Genomic DNA, 19,621 nt, shown 5'->3' on the forward strand with positions numbered 1-19,621 from the left:
CTGGGGAAGGGGTGGCTGTGGGCACAGCTTCACCAGACTTAAACATCCCTGCCTGATGGCTCTGAGAGCAGCAGATCTCCAAGCACAGCGTTCGAGTGTCTGCTAAGGGTCAGACTGCCTTCTCAACTGGGTCCCTGACCCCCGTGTATCCTGACTGGGAGACGCCTCTGAGTAGGGGCTGACAGACACTTCAAACAGGAGAGCTCTGGCTGGCATCCAGTGGGTGCCCCTCTGGGACGAAGCTTCCAGAGGAAGGAACAGGAAGCAGTCTTTGCTGTTCTGCCACCTTCGCTGGTGATACCAGGCAAACAGGGTCTGGAGTGGACCTCCAGAAAACTCCAGAAGACCAGCAGCAGAGTGACCTGTTAGAAAGAAAACTAACAACAGAAAGGGACCACATCAACATCAGCAAAAAGGATGTCTACTCAGAATGTCTACACCATCCGAAGGTCACCAACATCAAAGAGCAAAGGTAGATAAATTCACAAAGATGGAGAGAAACCAGCGTAAAAAGGCTGAAAATTCCAAAAACCAGAACATCTCTTCTACTCCAAAGGATCGCAACTCCTTACCAGAAAGGTAACAAAACTGGATGGAGAATCAGTTTGATGAATTGACGGAAGTAGACTTCAGAAGGTGAGTAATAACAAACTCCTCTGAGCTAAAGGAACATGTTCTAACCCAATGCAAGGAAGCTAAAAACCTTGAAAGAAGGTGAGACGGATTGCTAACTAGAATAACTAGTTTAGAGAAAAACATAAATGACCTGATGGAGCTGAAAAACACAGCACAAGAATTTTGTGAAGCATATACAAGTATCAATAGCCAAATTGTTCAAGTGGAAGAAAGGATATCAGAGATTGAAGATCAACTTAATGAAATTAAGTGAGAAGAGAACATTAGACAGAAAAGGATGAAAATGAATGAACAAAGCCTCCAAGAAATATGGAACTATGTGAAAAGAACAAATCTACTTTTGTTGGGTGTACCTGAAAGTGATGGGGAGAATAGAACCAAGTTGGAAAACACTCTTCAGGATATTATCCAGGACAACTTCCCCAACCTAGCAAGACAGGCGAACATTCAAATTCAGGAAATACAGAGAACACCACAAACATACTCCTTGAGAAGAGCAACCCCAAGACACATAATCCTCAGATTACCAAGGTTGAAATGAAGGAAAAAATATTAAGGGCAGCCAGAGGGAAAAATCGGGTTATCCACAAAGGGAAGCCCATCAGACTAATAGCAGATCTCACTTCAGAAACCCTACAAGCCAGAAGAGAGTGAGGGTCAATATTCAATATTATTAAAGAAAAGTATTTTCAACCCAGAATTTCATATCCAGTCAAACTAAGTTTCATAAGCAAAAGAGAAATGAAATCCATTAAAGACAATCAAATGCTGAGAGATTTTGTTAACACCAAGCTCGCCTTATAAGAGCTCCTGAAGGAAGCACAAAACATGGAAAGGAACAAATGGTACCAGCCACTGCCAAAACATAACAAATTGTAAAGTCCATCAACACTATGAAGAAACTGCATCAACTAATGGGCAAAATAACCACCTAGCATCATAATGACAGGATCAAATTCATACATAACGATATTAACCTAAAATTTAAACAAGCTAAATGCCCCAATTAAAAGATACAGACTGCCAAAATGGATAGTCAAGACCCATTGGTGTGCTGTATTTGGAGACCCATCTCAGATGCAAAGATACACATAGGCTCAAAATAAAGTGATGGAGGAAGATTTACCAAGCAAATTAAAAGCAAAAAAAGCAGAGGTTGCAATCCTAGTCTCTGATAAAACAGACTTTAAACAACAAAGATCAAAAAAGACAAAGAGGGCATTGCACAATGGTAAAGGGATCAATGCAATAAGAAGAGCTAATGATCCTAAATATATATGCACCCAATACAGGAACACCCAGATTCATAAAGCAAATTCTTAGAGACCTACAAAGAGACTTAGACTCCCACACAATAACAGTGGGAGACTTTAACACCCCACTGTCAATATTACACAGATCAATGACACAGAAAATTAGCAAGGATATTCAGGACTTGAATTCAGCTCTGGACCAAGAGAACCTAAAAGACATCTACAGAACTGTCCACCCCAAATCAACAGAATATACATTCTTCTCAGCAACTCATCAGATTTACTCTAAAATTGACCACATAATTGGAAGTAAAACACTCCTCAGCAAATGCAAAAGAATGGAAATCATAACAAACAGTCTCTCAGACCACAGTGCAAACAAATTAGAACTCAGACTTAAGAAACTAACAAAAAACCTCACATGGAAACTGAACAATCTGCTCCTGAATGAATACTGCATAAATAATGAAATTAAGGCAGAAATAAAGACATTTTTTGAAACCAATGAGAACAAGGACACAATGTAGCAGAATCTCTGGGACACATTTAAAGCAGTATGTAGAGAAAAGTTTATAGTACTAAATGGCCACAAGAGAAGGTAGGAAAGATCTAAAATTGTCACCTTAACATCAAAATTAAGAGAACTAGAGAAGCAACAGCAAACAAATTCAAGAGCTAGCAGAAGACAAGAAATAACTAAGATCAGAGCAGAAATGAAGGAGATAGAGACACAAAAAACCTTTCAAAAAATCCATGAATCCAGGAGCTGGTTTTTTGCAAAGATCAACAAAATAGATAGACCACTAACCAGACTAATACAGAAGAAAAGAGAGAAGGATCAAATAGACGCAATAAAAAATGATAAAGGGGATATCACCACCACTGATTCCACAGACATACAAACTACCATCAGAGAATACTATAAACACCTCTACACGAATAAACTAGAAAATTTAGAAGATATGGATGAATTACTGGCCAAATACACCTTCCCAAGTCTAAACCAGGAAGAAGTTGATTCCCTGAATAGACCAATGACAAGTTCTGAAATTGAGGCAGCAATTAATAGCCTACCAACCAAAAAACATCCAGGACCAGACAGATTCACAGCCAAATTCTACCAGAGGTACAAAGAGGAGCTGGTACCATTCCTTCTGAAACTACTCCAAACAATAGAAAAGAGAGAATCCTCCCTAACTCATTTAATGAGGCCAGAATCATCCTGATACCAAAACATGGCAGAGACACAACAAAAAAAGAAAATTTCAGGCCAATATCCCTGATAAACATTGATGCAAAAATCCTCAATAAAATACTGGTAAACGGAATCCAGCAGCACATCAAAAACCTTATCCACCATGATCAAGTTGGCTTCATCCCTGGGATGCAAGGCTGGTTCAACATACGCAAATCAATAAAAGTAATCCATCACATAAACAGAGCCAATCACACACACACAAAAAAAAATTAGCTCAAAAGATTCAGAAAAAGCCTCTGACAAAATTCAATACCCTTCATGCTAAACACTCCCAATAAACTAGGTATTGATGGAACGCATCTCAAAATTATAAGAGCTCTTTATGACCAAACCACAGCCAGTATCATGCTGAATGGGCAACAACTGGAAGCATTCCCTTTGAAAACCAGCACAAGGCAAGGATGTCCTCTCTCACCACTCCTATTCAACATAGTACTGGAAGTTCTGGCCAGGGCAATCAGGCAAGAGAAAGACATAAAGGGCATTCAAATAGGAAAAGAGAAAGTCAAATTGTCTCTGTTTGCAGATGACGTGATTATTTAGAAAACCCCATCGTCTCAGCCCAAAATCTCCTTAAACTGATAAGCAACTTCAGCAAAGTTTCAGGATACAAAATCAATGTGCAAAAATCACAATCATTCCTCTACACCAATAACAGACAAGCAGAGCCAAATAATGAGTGAACTCCATTCATAATTGCCACAAAGAGAATAAAATACCTAGGAATACAACTTACAAGAGATGTGAAGGACCTCTTCAAGGAGAATTGCAAACCACTACTCAAGAAAATAAGAGAGGACACAAACAAATGGAAGAACATTCCATGCTCGTGGATAGGAAGAATCAATATCGTGAAAATGGCCATACTGCCCAAAGTAATTTATAGATTCAATGCCATCCCCATCAAGCTACCAATGACTTTCTTCACAGTATTGGAAGAAACTACTTTAAATTTCATATGGAACCAAACAGGAGCCCACATTGCCAAGACAGTCCTAAGCAAAAAGAACAAAGCTAGAGGCATCAGGCTACCTGACTTCAAACCATACTACAAGGTTACAGTAACAAAAACAGCATGGTACTGGTACCAAAACAGATGTATAGACCAATGGAACAGAACAGAGGCCTCAGAAATAACACCACACATGTACAACCATCAGATCTTTGACAAACCTGACAAAAGCAATGGGGCAAGTTTCCCTATTTAATAAATGGTATTGGGAAAACTGGCTAGCCATATGCAGAAAACTGAAACTGGACACCTTCCTTATACCTTATACAAAAAATTAACTCAAGATGAATTAAACACTTAAACATAAGACCTAAAACCATAAAAACCCCAGAAGAAAACCTAGGCTATATCACTCAGGACATAGGCATGGGGAGATACTTTATGATTAAAACACCAAAAGCAATGGCAACAAAAGCCAGAATTAACAAATGGGATCTAATTAAACTAAAGAGCTTCTGCACAGCAAAAGAAACTATCATCAGAGTGAACAGGCAACCTACAGAATGGGAGAATAATTTTGCAATCTATCCATCTGAAAAAGGGCTAATATCCAGAATCTACAAAGAACTTAAACAAATTTACAAGAAAAAAACAAATAACCCCATCAAAAAGTGGGTAAAGGATATGAACAGACACTTCTCAAAAGAAGACATTTTTGCTGCCAACAAACATGTGAAAAAAAAAAAGCTCATCACTGGTCATTAGAGAAATGCAAATCAAAACCACAATGAGATACCATCTCACGCCAGTTAGAATGGTGATGATTAAAAAGTCAGGAAACAACAGATGATGGAGAAGTTGTGGAGAAATAGGAACGTTTTTACACTGTTGGGAGTGTAAATTAGTTCAACTGTTGTGGAAGACAGTGTGGTGATTACTCAAGTATCTAGAACCAGAAATACCATTTGACCCAGCAATCCCATTACTGGGTATATACCCGAAGGATTATAAATCATTCTACTATAAAGACACATGCACACATATGTGTATTGTGGCACTCTTCACAATAGCAAAGACTTGGAACCAACCCAAATGCCCATCAATGATAGATTGGATAAAGAAAATGTGGCACATATACACCATGGAATACTATGCAGCCATAAAAAAAGAATGAGTTAATGCCCTTTGCAGGGACATGGATGAAGCTGGAAACCATCATTCTCAGCAAACTAACACATGAACTGAAAATCAAATGCCGCATGTTCTCACTCATAAGTGGGAGGTGAACAAGGAGAACACATGGACACAGGCAGGAGAACATCACACACCAGGGCCTGTCAGGGGGTGGGGTGCTAGGGGAGGGATAGCACTAGGAGAAATACCTAATGTAGATGAAGGAGTGATGAATGCTGCAAACCAACATGGCACATGTATGCCTATGTAAAAAACCCACATTCTGCACATGTACCCCAGAACTTAAAGTATAATAAAAAAAGTTATTATTCTTGCTGTACTTTATACAGATAATCAGGCCAAATATAATAAAGCAAATTGGTCATACTATGATTTGTCTTTATTAAAAATAGCAGACTGGAGAGAGAAAAAAATATGTTTCAAGAAAAATGGTACACATGTTATTAGATTCTAGTCTCATCAGTTGTTTTTGAGTTTTTTCTACAATTTAGACTAACCCTGCTTATTCCTGTGTACAACCAGCCATCTCTGGCCGCTGCTCAGAAGAAACAAGAGGGATGGATCTCACCTTTTGTTGGTACTGAAGAGTTATGTATTGCCCTGACCATACATACCTACACTTTCTGACTGAGCTCCTCTCTACTCTGAATGCAAGAGACCCAATAGTTAGGCAGCAATATTATTGCCCCTGTTCAGCCTGAAGTTACAGAAGATGGATCTTCATCCCTCTCAAACCCTTAGGATTAAGGGTTCTCTTACAAAAGGGAGGGGGAAAATGTCAGAGGCGTTTGAATCAGAGTGCCTCCATCTTAAGTAATGGTTGGGTAAAATAAGACTGAGACATTCTGGGTTGCACTCCCAGTAAGTTGCTCATTCTAATTCACAGGATTAGACAGGAGGTTGGCACAAGATACAGGTCACAAAGACCTTGCTGATAAAACAGCATGCAGTAAAGAAACCAGCTAAATCCCACCAAAAACCAAGATGGTGACAAGAGTGACCTCCGGTCATCCTCACTGATACGCTCTTACCTGTGCCACGACAGCTTACAAATGCCATGGCAATGCCATAAAGTTATCCTATATGGTCTAAAAATGGAAGGAATACTCAGTTCTAAGAAATGTCAGAAAACTCATGAATAATCCACCCCTTGTTTAGTACATAATCAAGAAATAACTGTAAAAATGGGCAACCAAAAGCCCCTGGGGCTGCTCTGTCTATGGAGTAGCCATTCCTTATTCCTTTATTTTCTTAATAAACTTTCTTTCACTTACAAAATAAAAGTGTTACTACTTGTTGATAATTCACCTTGTCACCCAAGAGCTCTGATGGAGATGCACAAGGAAATTAGTGTTATTTTCATGCCTGCTAATACAACATCCATTCTGAACCCATGGATCAAAGACTAATTTCAACTTTCAAGTCTTACTTTAAAAATACATTTTGTAAGGCTATGGCCACCATACAGAATGACTCCTCTGGGATCTGGGCAAAGTAAATTGAAAACCTTCTGTAAAGGCTATATCATTATAGGTATCATTAAGAACATTCATGATTCATGGGAAGAGGTCAAAAGATCAACATAAACAGAAGTTTGAAAAAGGTTGATTCCATTCCTCATGAATTGAGGGGTTCAAGATTTCAGTAGAGGAAGTAACTGCACATATGGTAGAAATAGCAAGATAACTAGAATTAGAAGTGGACCCCAAAGATGACTGAATTGCTAAAATTTCATGATTAAACTTGAAAGGATGGGGAGTTGATTCTTGTGGATGAGCAAAGAAAGTGGTTTATTGAGATGGGATTTACTCCTGGTGAAGATGCTGTGAACACTGTTGAAATAACAACAAGGGATTTCGAATATTGGATAAACTTAGTTGATAAAACAGTGGTAGGGTTAGGGAGGATTAACTGCACTTTTAAAGAAGTTCTATTGTGAGTCAAGTGCTATCAAGTCACATTATATGCCACAGAGAAATCTCATGAAAGGAAGGGTCAATTAGTGTGGCCAATTTCATCATTGTCTTATTTAAGAAATATCCAGAGTCACCCCAATCTTTAGTAAACAAAATTCTGACCATTCAGCAGCCACCAACATCGAAGCAAGACCCTCCAGGAGAAAAAGAAGACTCGCCGAAAGCTCAAATAATTGTTAGCATTTTTTTAAGCAATTCAGTGTTTTTAATTAAGTCATTTACTTTGTTTTATTTAGACATAATGCTATCGCACACTTAATAGACTATAGTATAGTATAAACATATTTTATATGTACTGGGAAATCAAAAAACTCATGTGACTCGCTTTATTGCAATCTTAGTTTTATTGCAGCGGTATGTAACCAAACTAAGCCATATTGCCAAGGTATGTCTTTATTAATTTCTCAGTGAAGCCTTCCCCATTAACATTATTTGGAACTGATTCACCATCCACTCTAAACTCTCAATCCTTTTACCTCTTGTTTGTCCCCCCATGGAATTTAAAAGTGCTTGATTTTCCTTCTTCCTCTTTCTGTTTATTAATCTACCTCTTCATTTATTAAATGTCTCTTATATCTGAAATTAAGCTCTATGAAACAAGAATATTTACTATAGCACAGCATATATTATTCATTATTAATTTATAATATTAACATTTAATTACTAACTGATAATTAATAAATTAATATTTAGTTGATAAAATATATTATTAATTAAAATTAAAAATAAGCTCTATGAAACAAGAATATTTACTGTATCACAAGTCCCTGGAAGAGTGCTTAATATATAAGATAGTCTCAATACATATTTGTTAATTGATTGAATAGATTAATCCTATCTTGTTACCAAGATCTTCCCATGTTTAAAAAATCATATAACATTTGTAATATTGTCATAGGACTCTAGTCAGTTATTTATCAAAATTAACTAAACTCCACTTTTCTTTCCATTTAGGACATTTTGAACTTTTTATTACTCTTTTCATTAAGTCCTTGATGTTTAAGTTTTGGTATTAATAATTGCCTTAGGATGATCTTAGAAGCAGAATTCTAGGGTCAAATGGCATTAATATTTGAAACAGTTTGCCAACCTGCCCTTAAGAAACACTGATATAAATTTACACTTTCAACACAGTGTATGAGGGTCCTCAATTTTCCACACTCTCAATGATGTTTATATCCATTTTCTTTTTAAATTTGTCAAGCATACCCCTGCCCCCAACCCATGACTAAAAACATGTCAATATGAGAGATAAAGTGATGCTTAAATACTTTTCCACTTAACAATTTCACTTTACCTGAGTTGGATCAATCACAAAATCATTTACATATCCATTAATTAAAACTTGGTGTAATAAGAAAAGACTGCTTTATAATGTGATATGCCTAATTTAATTATTTCTTCATTAAACAATTATACTGTGTTTTATTAGTCACACAACACTAAAGGATATACAATTACTGATTGTGGATGTACTATTTCCTTCTTTAATTTAGACTAATGAAAATGACTTTTGTCCCTCTTAAGTATATTCCAAAAAACTTTACTTATAAATAAAACCATTTTCATATTTCTAAATAAAGATCTAAAATAATTTGAAATAAATACATGGCTATAACATGAGTTATTGAATGTCTTATAAGTTCCATAAATCCCATGAGATTATAATTATTCACATATGCATCAACCTCAGTTCTTAACACTTTTACCTAAAAATGTAAGATATCCAGTAATCAATTTTAATTTTCCAATAATTCTCTATATAGATAGAGAGATAACAATGTACATTTTTAAGTTCTATGAGGCACAGCATTCTTTCTAGTAATGTAATGACCCAAGTAACAAATATGCATATCATGCTCTCCAAATTAAGTCAATCTTATAGTTTCATTTATGTGTACACATATGTATACATATAACAATACTAAATAATTTTATCTGATGTATAAGAAATTTTGCATCCAACTAAAAAAGGTCTTTCCATTGCTGTTAAAGCAAAACAAAATTACCAATGTTTAATAGAGAAATAATAGGGTAAAGAAACTTCTTTTCTTATTTTGTTACTAAGAACATTATGATATGAAAGGCCATCATTCATAAGATAAACATTGACCCACAGCATATAACAACTAGAATTATTATCACTGGATCTTTTGATTATATAATGATTTTTTAAAAATAAAATGATGTCATGTATTAGCTGTCTCTAGCAAAAGTTAGAGTCAAAATTACAAACAAAAATGGATTATTTTCATTTTAAAGCAAAAACAATTAGTATGTATATATTAATATTAAAAAGAATAGACAATTCTTTGTTATATTGATCAAAAAAAAAAAGTAAAACTCTATTTAAAAATTAGGAACCTATTTAGAGACTTGATAATATCGCACTTGAATCTTGTCCTTGATTAGATCAATGTAACAGAGTCTAGACAAAGGAAAGTTAATCTTCAATTACCAGAATACAGCATGATATTAATTGAACTGACCCTGGGCACCTACTAAATCTATGTTAGAGCAGTATTTTGGATGGTATACCTTAAGGTAGCAGATTAAATTTAAAAGAATAATTCCATAATTACTACAATATCTACATGTCAGAGGATATAAAATTTCATATATCATGATATCAGATAATAGCCTCAGAGGTCCATATGGCTTTTTTTAATGTGTTGATTATAGAGGCATGTGGGGTTTCTGTTATTATCCCTTTGAAGTATGGGCCACTTTAAGATGCAGGATAGCAAACTTCATGAATTACTGGTATTAACCAACGTGATAAGCTCTTTTCATTTCACAAGCTGTCTACTCTGCAGTTGTACAGTAACTTTGACAGTCACTATGTCTTTGACTTCCAAATAATAACTGTCTTCCAAATGAAGATATTTCCCTTACCTCTCAAATTCTGTTAGAAGCTAGTGTTGGCTTAACGTTAAGAAGAAACATGTTTCATATTATGATAAGATCTTATACTTCGAAGGAGCTTCAAAGGTTCTGAAAATGACTTTGAAATATAGTTCTCATTAATCTTTTGTATTCTCATGAGGCAAGTAGGTGGCAAATATCTCAATTGTGAAAAATAGAAACTAATGAAAGAATTAGCTAATTTGCTTGCTCTATGCTAAATACTGAAGCAATGAAAAGTCTTTCAATCCTGGCACTTAACTGAAACTCTTACTTTGCATTCCATGTGTAAGAATTTTTATGCAAAGGAGAATAAAGGAAGACAGACAAAAAATATCAGGAAACATGATACTCAACATAATCTACTTCATGAGACCCTGAGATTAATATTATTTCTTATTTAATTGATTGTGCTTGATGATGGCGATGGTGCTGAAATTTCAAAGAACTTATTTCCCTGGGTAACCACATTTGAGTGTAATCAGGGACACACTACAGGAGTTTGAATCCTACTTCACAGCAAAGCTAAAACCTCACAAAATCAACCAGGGTGTAATAACTCAAGAAGAAAAAGAAAATAAAAAGTAAAATTTCAACTTAAAATGGATCTATAGGCTGGCAATATGCCTGATTCTTAAAAGGCAGTGAGAAACAAAGCTCAGTTTCTCAGGCTGTCCAAGTATTATTTGCTGGATAAGTTATATTCTCCTGTTTTAGTTTTTCATTAAAAACTTTGGAAAAAAGAGTTTCTTCATTCTGTTTCATTTTTTTTCTCCATAGTCTCACAAAAATTCATTACAACAGTTTGGTTACATAGTGGGAATACACTTGTAAATTACTGTTGAAAATGATTGTTCTTGTTCTCTATCTAGTCTTCCTGTGTAAAATAGCATAATAACTGACTTACTTTCATTTCCAGCAAAAGTTACTGCATTCATTTTTACAACAAGAATGGTTACTGATAGCTAAGACTATCCAAATTTTAAAAATTAAAATTATTTTTGGAATTGTAAATGCTCAAATAAATGTTTATCTTTTTATATAGTTGCTTTCTGTATATTTGGAAAAAGAATAAAAATAATTCTGTACAACTGGCTTGATGTATATCTTCTATATGACTTATTTTCCAAATGAGGGTAAAGTGCCTTTCTCCTCTTACAACTTTAGCATGTTATGAGTTCTGTTTTTTTTTCCCTAATAGAATGCTGGATGACTTTATTAGTTTTAGTAAAAGTGGTAAACTTGTCTTTGGTAAAATTAAGAGACATAACCCACCCTCCCCCAAAATCTTCTTACATTTGAAAAAATAACTTAAATCTTCTACTGAATAAGTATTTTCTCTTTTTGGTTTTTGTCCTACACACTTAAGAGAGGCACAGTAAATGCAAATGTGTGTTTACAATTACAGTAAGTCCTCACATAACATCATGGATGGGTTCTCGGAAACTGCGACTTTAAGTAAAACGATGCACAACACAGCAGGTCCTCAAATAATGTTGATTAATTCAATGTTATTTTGTTAAAGCACTGATGAGAAAAATGGTTTGTTATAAATTATTTTGCTTAACTTTTCAGTCTCCACGAACCTATCAATAATTCTAGCTATTTTAATATGGAAACCTTAGAATTTTTTTTCCTCGTAGCTTTATAAGGACTATCTAGACTTACCTGGCCCATCAGTTATTTTTTCTAGGCACCGAGGAGTTGCACTAAGAAAAGAGGCATGTTTTCTTTTAGCCACTAAACTACGAGGTGGCATATATTTATGCTTAACTTGGGACATCTCATATGATTTGTGTACATCATAGCTGCCTGGCGCTGGAATAACCTGAAAAAAAATTTAATAGATGAGCATAAATATATCTTATATAGAAAATATCCAAGAAGATATCAGATGGATGGTTACAGTAAGTAATGAGTAGAAAAATCCTAAAACTTTTATTAATTAAACATTAAAACTAGAAACTTAAAAAAGAATTCTTAAATCTATGCCTAATAAAAATGTAAATTTACTTGCCAAAATTAAAGTAAAATAAACACAAGTATGAACTTTAGGATCATTTTCTTTAAAAAACAGCTTTCATGATATAAATCAAATATATTCAATTTAATCATGAAAATCAAATTGCTTACAAGAATGAGAACAATGATTACCTGATTTCCTAAGCAGCAGAACTATTCCTGCTTTACTGTTCTAAGTGAACATACTTTACTTATTCTACAAAATGAGGTTGACTGCTTATTTCATTTTTAATAATTACAATTAAGTTAGAAGGCTTCCTCTTTCATTATTTGTGGTTCTTTATATGAACTGCAGTCATAGTAACATTTTTAATCAACATGAACCCACATGGATATTAATAAATATAATAATAATACTAAACTAAATGAAATATAAGTGCCATGTATTTGTTGGACAAGTAATGCCTTAAACAATTAGCTAATTATCTCAGTGAAAACTTTTTAAAACTAATTTTCCTCAAATTATAACATATTCCTTTGAAATCTGTTCACCTAGATTATGTATAAAGACTAAAACTTTTTAAGTGTTAATGATTTCCCAGTAGGCAGGAAAGTGTTACGGCGAAGCACGTGGACTCTGGCACTAGATTTCCTAGGTTCCAAATATCTGCTGCTGACTAGCTATGTGACCTCAAGCAAGCCACTTACCCTCTGTGATCCTGAGTTTTTGCATATGTAAAGTGAGAAAAATGATCGTACTTATTTCATAATATTATTCTGAGGATTAAATGAGTTAAAATGAGTAAAGTACTTAGTTTGGTACCTGTTTCTATAAAAGGGTTAAGTGAATCTTACTATTCTAGAAAACTTAATTTCAATGCAACAACAACAAAAAAAGGCTGAACAGTCAGGGTATGGAACTAACAGGGAAGTATTTTAAAGTTTCAAATAAGTCAAACAAAATTGGATACTGAGAAAGCATACTTTTGAAGTCCCTCTAGGAGCCATATTTTAGAAAACATATTTTTTCTTGTTCCTTACATCCATATTATCACCCTCAAGCATATGCTAACATTACCTCCCACTTCCAAAGAATCATAAAATATGGTAAGATCATGACTAGGGTAGGGGATTCTTACATGAAACCCCCACTTCTGGTTTGAGTCCCATGTTAAACATGAAATGTCATGATAGGTAAGTCATCTAAGAAATGCTGGAAACCATTTTCTTTTTGCCTGCATCAAGAGTATATAGAGTAAGGGTAGGTGGAAAATAAGCAATAGAGGCAATATTTCCATAGATGATTTGTGTATCTTTTGGGGCTGCCTCTATAGTATGTGAAAAGAAACTGGAAGAGATTATAAAAACACAAAGACATCCTGTGCATACAATATGCCCAGTGTAAACAGGAAAGCTTTGCGAAGACCTTGATTGTGCCTACTATGACTTTAGTTTTCTTATCAGAAGCCATTATTGTTCCCACTTCCCATAACACCCTACCTGGTGTCACCATCTATTTCTTCTTCCAGTGCCTAGACTGGATATAATTCATAAGTTTGGCTACTGCCATACAGAAACTATTTTTTTAATAACTTGAAGCAAAGACAAGAAACTGCATCAGTGATCAGTATTCTTCAACAATAGTTTGTTCACACCTGGAAAAGTTTGTCAAACTAGTTCCTTAAATTCAGTAGATTCACTGCCTCTCCTACTAATCCAATATATATTACCCTTGTTCATAACAACCTCTACCTATGCGTATTTATTCTTCTCTGAAATTTATTCCCTGCTTGTCTACTTTACTGATGTTCCTTCCTCTTTCTACTCATCTTAAATTCTCATTTTATTTGACCAAGAGATTAACATTTCAAGTAAATATCCTAAGCTGATGATTAATAGGACAAATCTGAAATTCTGTCTAGTAACAATAATTTAAACAATATCTATGTACTGTATAGTACCTTAAATCAGTTGAATATCATGTCGGGGAAATAGTATTTGTAGATGAGATCATCAAATTTGTTGGTGATTCTTTATACATCACAGAAAATAAAGAAGGGACATGAAAAATGGATATAATAGACATTTCTCATGTTTTTTTTTTCTTTTTGGCTTATTGCATGACTTTTTTCTCATGCCAATATTTAAATCCTGTTCTTGCATTTGGGAAACTCCACATTATACAGCAGAGAATCTGGGTCCCAACACAAAAGCTAAAAATGTCTGGCTCTCATCTTCCTGGCCTCATTTTTTAGCTAGAACATGAATCCTTGTCCTAGGTTTAGTGTCCTGACTTCCTCATCCAGAAAACAAAAGCCCTACCCTAAAATAACATAAGGAAGCATAAAATTCGTATAATTAATGTGCATAAAATTCTTAAAATGTTTTCTGATACATAAGGAGTACCAGTGTTGGCTTTCATTGCTATCATCATTGCCATTGGCATTATTATCTTTATTAGGTATAGGACTACGTGAACCCCTCAGTAATATCTCCCTTGCCTGAAGAGAGATGCTAATGGGATATTAAAAGGGAAGTCTCTAGTATTTTAAGCTACAAACAAATCAAAAGTAGTTAAGTTGTTGAGAATCACATAAAGACAATGTTCCAGGAAGTGTAAAAAAATTTCACTGGTTTCAACTACTTCAAAGGAAGGTGGGTCAGCCTGTTTGTATTTTGGCAAAACCAAATCACACACCTTCTGAATTGATTCATTTCTGTCAAGTCAAAGTCCCTGTAAAATTCTACATGCTCAATACCATGCAACAACTCACTTAAAACTCAAGCCTGACTGACCTGTAACCCCATAGACCAAGAGATTAACATTTCTTTGTCTGATTTTATACAAATTCAGAATTAGTATGAAAAAGATTCAGCATTTCCAAATGAATGAAATTGGAAAAATTCAGTTTTTCCAGAATCAAGAGGTTTCAGGAGGTATGAAACCTCCCAATTTCATACACATTCAGAATTTTTCCAATTTCATTGAATGTTCCCTGCTATTTTGACATATGAAATTACATATACTCTCTGATCTCAGACATGTGAAACTGCATGTAGGCTCTGATCTTCAAAAACCTTGGTTACAAAACATCAACAAGTAAACCCCTCAGCCACAGAAAGGAATGGAGCATTCAATTCCTAAATTGTCTGCCATGTTGTAGCACATTGCAAATAAAGATTGACCTCAAGTTTTAGTCTCAGAATAAAATTTTCCTTTACCATGCTATGGTAAAAGATCTGGAAATATTTTTGTTTCATATTCATTTTGAATAGTAGTTTTACTAAATATAGAATTTTTGCTTGAAATTTTTTACTCTCAGCCTTTTGCATGTCACTTCACTAATTTCTGACTTCCACTGATTCTGATGAGAAGTCTACAATTAGTGATATTGTTTCCACTACATAAGTTTCCTTTTTCTTGTTGCTTTCAAGATGTTACCTTTGTTCTCTTTCACTAGTTTGACTATAATGTGTGTAAGTGTGAGTTCTCCTTAAATATATTGTACTTGGAGTTCACTGAACTTCCTGGATTCTTAGATTAGTGTTTTTTTATTACATTTGGAGAGATTTCAGCAATTATGTCTTCAAATATTTTTCTGCTCCTTTCTTTCTCACTTCTCCTTCTGGGACTTTTATTATCCATATGCTGAAATACTTGACCTTGACCCACAGGTCTCAAACTACTCATACTATTCAATCTTGTTCTCTGTTTCTCATATTCAATGATTTCTATTGATCTATCTTTCAGTTCATTAATTATGTCTTCTGTCCTCTCAAATCTCCTGAGCCCAGTTAGTAAATTTTTTATTTATGTTTTTGTACTTTACAACTTTAGAATTATTTTTGTTCTTTTATTTGTTTCTTTGCTTGCTTCTATTATCTATTGAAATTCTCTATTGGCTCACTGCTAGCGTGTTTTTCTTTAATTATTTAATTATAAGTTCTATTAATTTTTTGAAAAAAATTTTAATAGCTGATATTTACATATCTAATAAGTTTTGGTTGAAACATGGACACTGTAAGATGAGATAGCAACTCTGGATTATTTTTTTCTTTAATGAGATTTGTTGTCCATTTCACCTAAGTTTTCAAATTTCAAATTTGTTAATAATGAAAACTGTTTGCTTTTTGCTTTCAGGATCTGTAGAGATGTCCTTTTCATTTCTGAAATTTGTCATTTAAGCCATTTCTCATTTTTTCTTACTAAGTAACATTATAAAGTGGTTTATTCTATTCGATCTCTTTAGAATAGATGTATCTAAATATATATGTTTATCTTTACGCTTGAATTTGTTTCTTTCTCCTTAAAGTTATTTATGTCAGTATTTGCTTTGCATATATGTGGAACTGTGCATACAAATTTAAATTATCATATTATTCTGGTTAATTAAACATTTTAAAAACATTGACCAATCATGACCATTTACTTCTAAATTGCTTTTTGTTTTAACATATTTTATCTGGAATCAAAATAGCTACTCCTGGATTTCCACCAATGAGTAAGTTTTGATAAACCATTACTGATAAACAGTTAAGGTTTGATAAACCTTGGCATTAAATTTCAGAAATAGTAAAATTTTTAAATTATTGTTTGAAAGATATCAGAGATTAGTAATAATAGGATGATTTTTGTGCTCAATTCCAAAAAGTAGAAGAGACCTTCCTATGTAAATTGAGATTACAAGCTGTGTTCCATTCCTGTGGGCATTTACTAAGTCTGGGCAAGGGCTAAAGACTGGTATTGTCACAGATTATTCAAAGAGAAAAAGGAATTTGTGGGGCGTTTGAAAGTCACATAGTATAGCATGACTATGAGAGAATAAAGGCTGAGAGAAGGGAGCCTGAACTTCTGAACCTGAACCTCAGCCTAAACTCAGAGGAGCCTGAACTCATCATCACTGATTCTTTACTATGAAATATTTACTGAATATTGAAGCAGGCAAAAGGATAGAGGTCTGGACTGGAAAGACAGAGTAAAATCTCCTGTAATCTAGTGATGCCTATGAGACAACGTCACACTAGAGCCATGACTGACAACAAATACAAGTTTCTTCCTCAAGATAGTTGCCATATTTTGAATCTAAATGGGATACAAAGCTAAAGTTGAGAACACTGAAGGGTTGAATATGCAGGAAAGAAAGGAAAGGGAACTTCAGACTCTCAATCAAAAAACCAGGAAGGCGACCGGGCGCCGTGGCTCACACCTGTAATCCCAGCACTTTGGGAGGCCGAGGTGGGTGGATCACGAGGTCAGGAGTTCGAGACCATCCTAACCAACATGGTGAAACCCCATCTCTATCAAAAATACAAAAATTAGCCAGGCATGGTGGCACGTGCCTGTAGTCCCAGCTACTCAGGCGGCTGAGGCAGGAGAATCACTTGAACCCAGGAGGCGGAGGTTGCAGTGAGCCGAGATCGTGCCACTGCACTCCAGCTTGGCAGCAGTGTGAAACTTTGTCTCAAAAAAAAAAAAAAGGCAACATAGAGAGCACAGGACCACAAAGGCAGAGTGAAATATCAGTCTTTGCTTAGGAGACAAGCAAACTTACTGGCAACTTACTGGAAAGAAAAGCCTGCAACAACATGCAGTAGGTCTAATAGCAAGAGGTATATGAAAGAAATTCATACAATACACTAGAGTTAAAATTCTGAGCAATTAAACCAGAACTACTTCCTCTTTCAAGTTACGAAATAAATGTTCTTCCATTTCTGTGCATGTATATCTTATAACTTGTTCTAGCTGTTATTTCGTAGTTAAGTATATTCTAGTCTAAAATTTTATTTCAAATTCCTAAATACATAATTTTAAGTCATATATAACTTCTTTTACAATGAAGTTTGTCATTATCATTGAAGTGACTTAAGAAGACTTCAAACTTTCAATCAAAACTTTCAAGCAAAATCTTTAATCAAATATATATGGTAAAAAACTTTATGGGCTATAAATATAGTTACGTTTGCCTAAATATTCAGAAAACTTTCTTTAAGCAATTTGCCAATCTGCTTATCCAAATTGCTTAAATTTGGTTCTATAAAGAAGAAAGGCATTTCAGATGATAATCAAATTATCTTTGTTTTACATGTTGCAAATTATAATTACTAATGTCATCCTTGCCATTTTAAGCATCTCTAATATTCATCATTGTAAACATATGCCTCATAAAATACATGACTTAGAAAGGAATGTGTTATTTTGATAGGAAAAAAATATTTTAAAATATATACAAAATTATAGTATTAATAGTAAGCAATACATAAAAACTGAAAATATTGACTTTATTTCCATCCTCTCCTGGCATACTGGAAAAGACCATTTAGGCCAATGTTGTTTTATGAAAGGAATTAGAATTGCCTGGAAAAATGATACTTCAAAGCTCAGTAAAAAAATAACAAAAAGTACTGATAGTCAAAATCACATAGGCAATAACACAACGGACTTAACCTAGTTCCTGCAACATAACATTATGCTAGTCATATTTGAATCACAAAGTTTCAGTTGTGTTCTGGACATTTGCACTTCATTATCCTCAGATAGCCTTAAAATAAAACTTATTATCTTCCCTTACCTCCAACTACCAAATGATGTTTCTTTCCTCACTGACTTACAAAAAATTTCTATGTTCAGCCAAGCCTAAAAATACAAAGCTGGCTTTTACTTTTGTTCACCTTTCTCTCGCATAGCTAAAAATGGCAAAGGTTATATCTATTGTAACCTCTCTCACCTTAGACTTTTCTGTCCTTCACTACCACAAAGATCCTGGCATGGGCTCCAAAATACTTATTACTTGGCAGTTGGACTACCTGCCTATTTTAGCTTTAGGTCTTTTAGTCCACAACTATTTGCATGCTAGTAGCCAATAAATTATTGCACTAAAAATGACATAAACCTGCTAAAAACCCCCACTGGCTCCCCAGTGCCTATGGGAAAAAAATTCAGGAAACTCTCCTTGGCATCCAAAGCCTCTTTTCAATTTGAAGGCAAATTTACAACTGTAAAAGCCAGTTCAAGTAGAATCTCTTTCATTAAGCATTCTCGAGAACCCTCGCTAGAAGTGATATCTTACTCTTCTGAATTCTTTTATTATTCATTATTTGCATAAATATATAAACATAAATAACACACTGAACAAATATACTATATATATTTGAACATTTACTACTTTGTTTATATAAGGGCAAGAAGTAGATAAAACTGTCTGATGAGAAGGAAGACAAAATTTCCTCAGATAAGATTCAATGTACCCTTCAAATTTATGGAGTAATTTTTCTATTATTCTCTCAAATTAGTGAAAAATGACAGTAGGAATCTAGGGATATACAAGCTCCATAATATCATCCAGTATTTAGGTCCTTTCATGTTTTTTGCTGCATCGTATTTAGGTTGTGACCCTCATCCTTATATTCTCTCAAGATATTGACTGTAGGTCCTGTCATAATGTTTTTATTTCAAAAATAAAGCAGAGAAAGGGTAAAAAGCAAAAAT

General features: G+C 34.4%; 1 protein-coding gene across 1 annotated transcript in view; it reads right to left on the reverse strand.

Moving 5' to 3' along the window:
* Positions 1-19,621, reverse strand: part of STPG2 (sperm tail PG-rich repeat containing 2) — a 547,712-nt gene that overhangs the window by 249,016 nt on the left and 279,075 nt on the right. The window contains exon 9 of the mRNA XM_078002688.1: positions 11,842-12,001. Within this exon, the coding sequence (XP_077858814.1) occupies positions 11,842-12,001 (160 nt within the window). The remainder of the gene's footprint in view (positions 1-11,841; positions 12,002-19,621) is intronic.

Source organism: Macaca mulatta, chromosome 5 (assembly GCF_049350105.2).
Source record: "Macaca mulatta isolate MMU2019108-1 chromosome 5, T2T-MMU8v2.0, whole genome shotgun sequence".
NCBI classification, from domain to species: Eukaryota; Metazoa; Chordata; class Mammalia; order Primates; family Cercopithecidae; genus Macaca; species Macaca mulatta.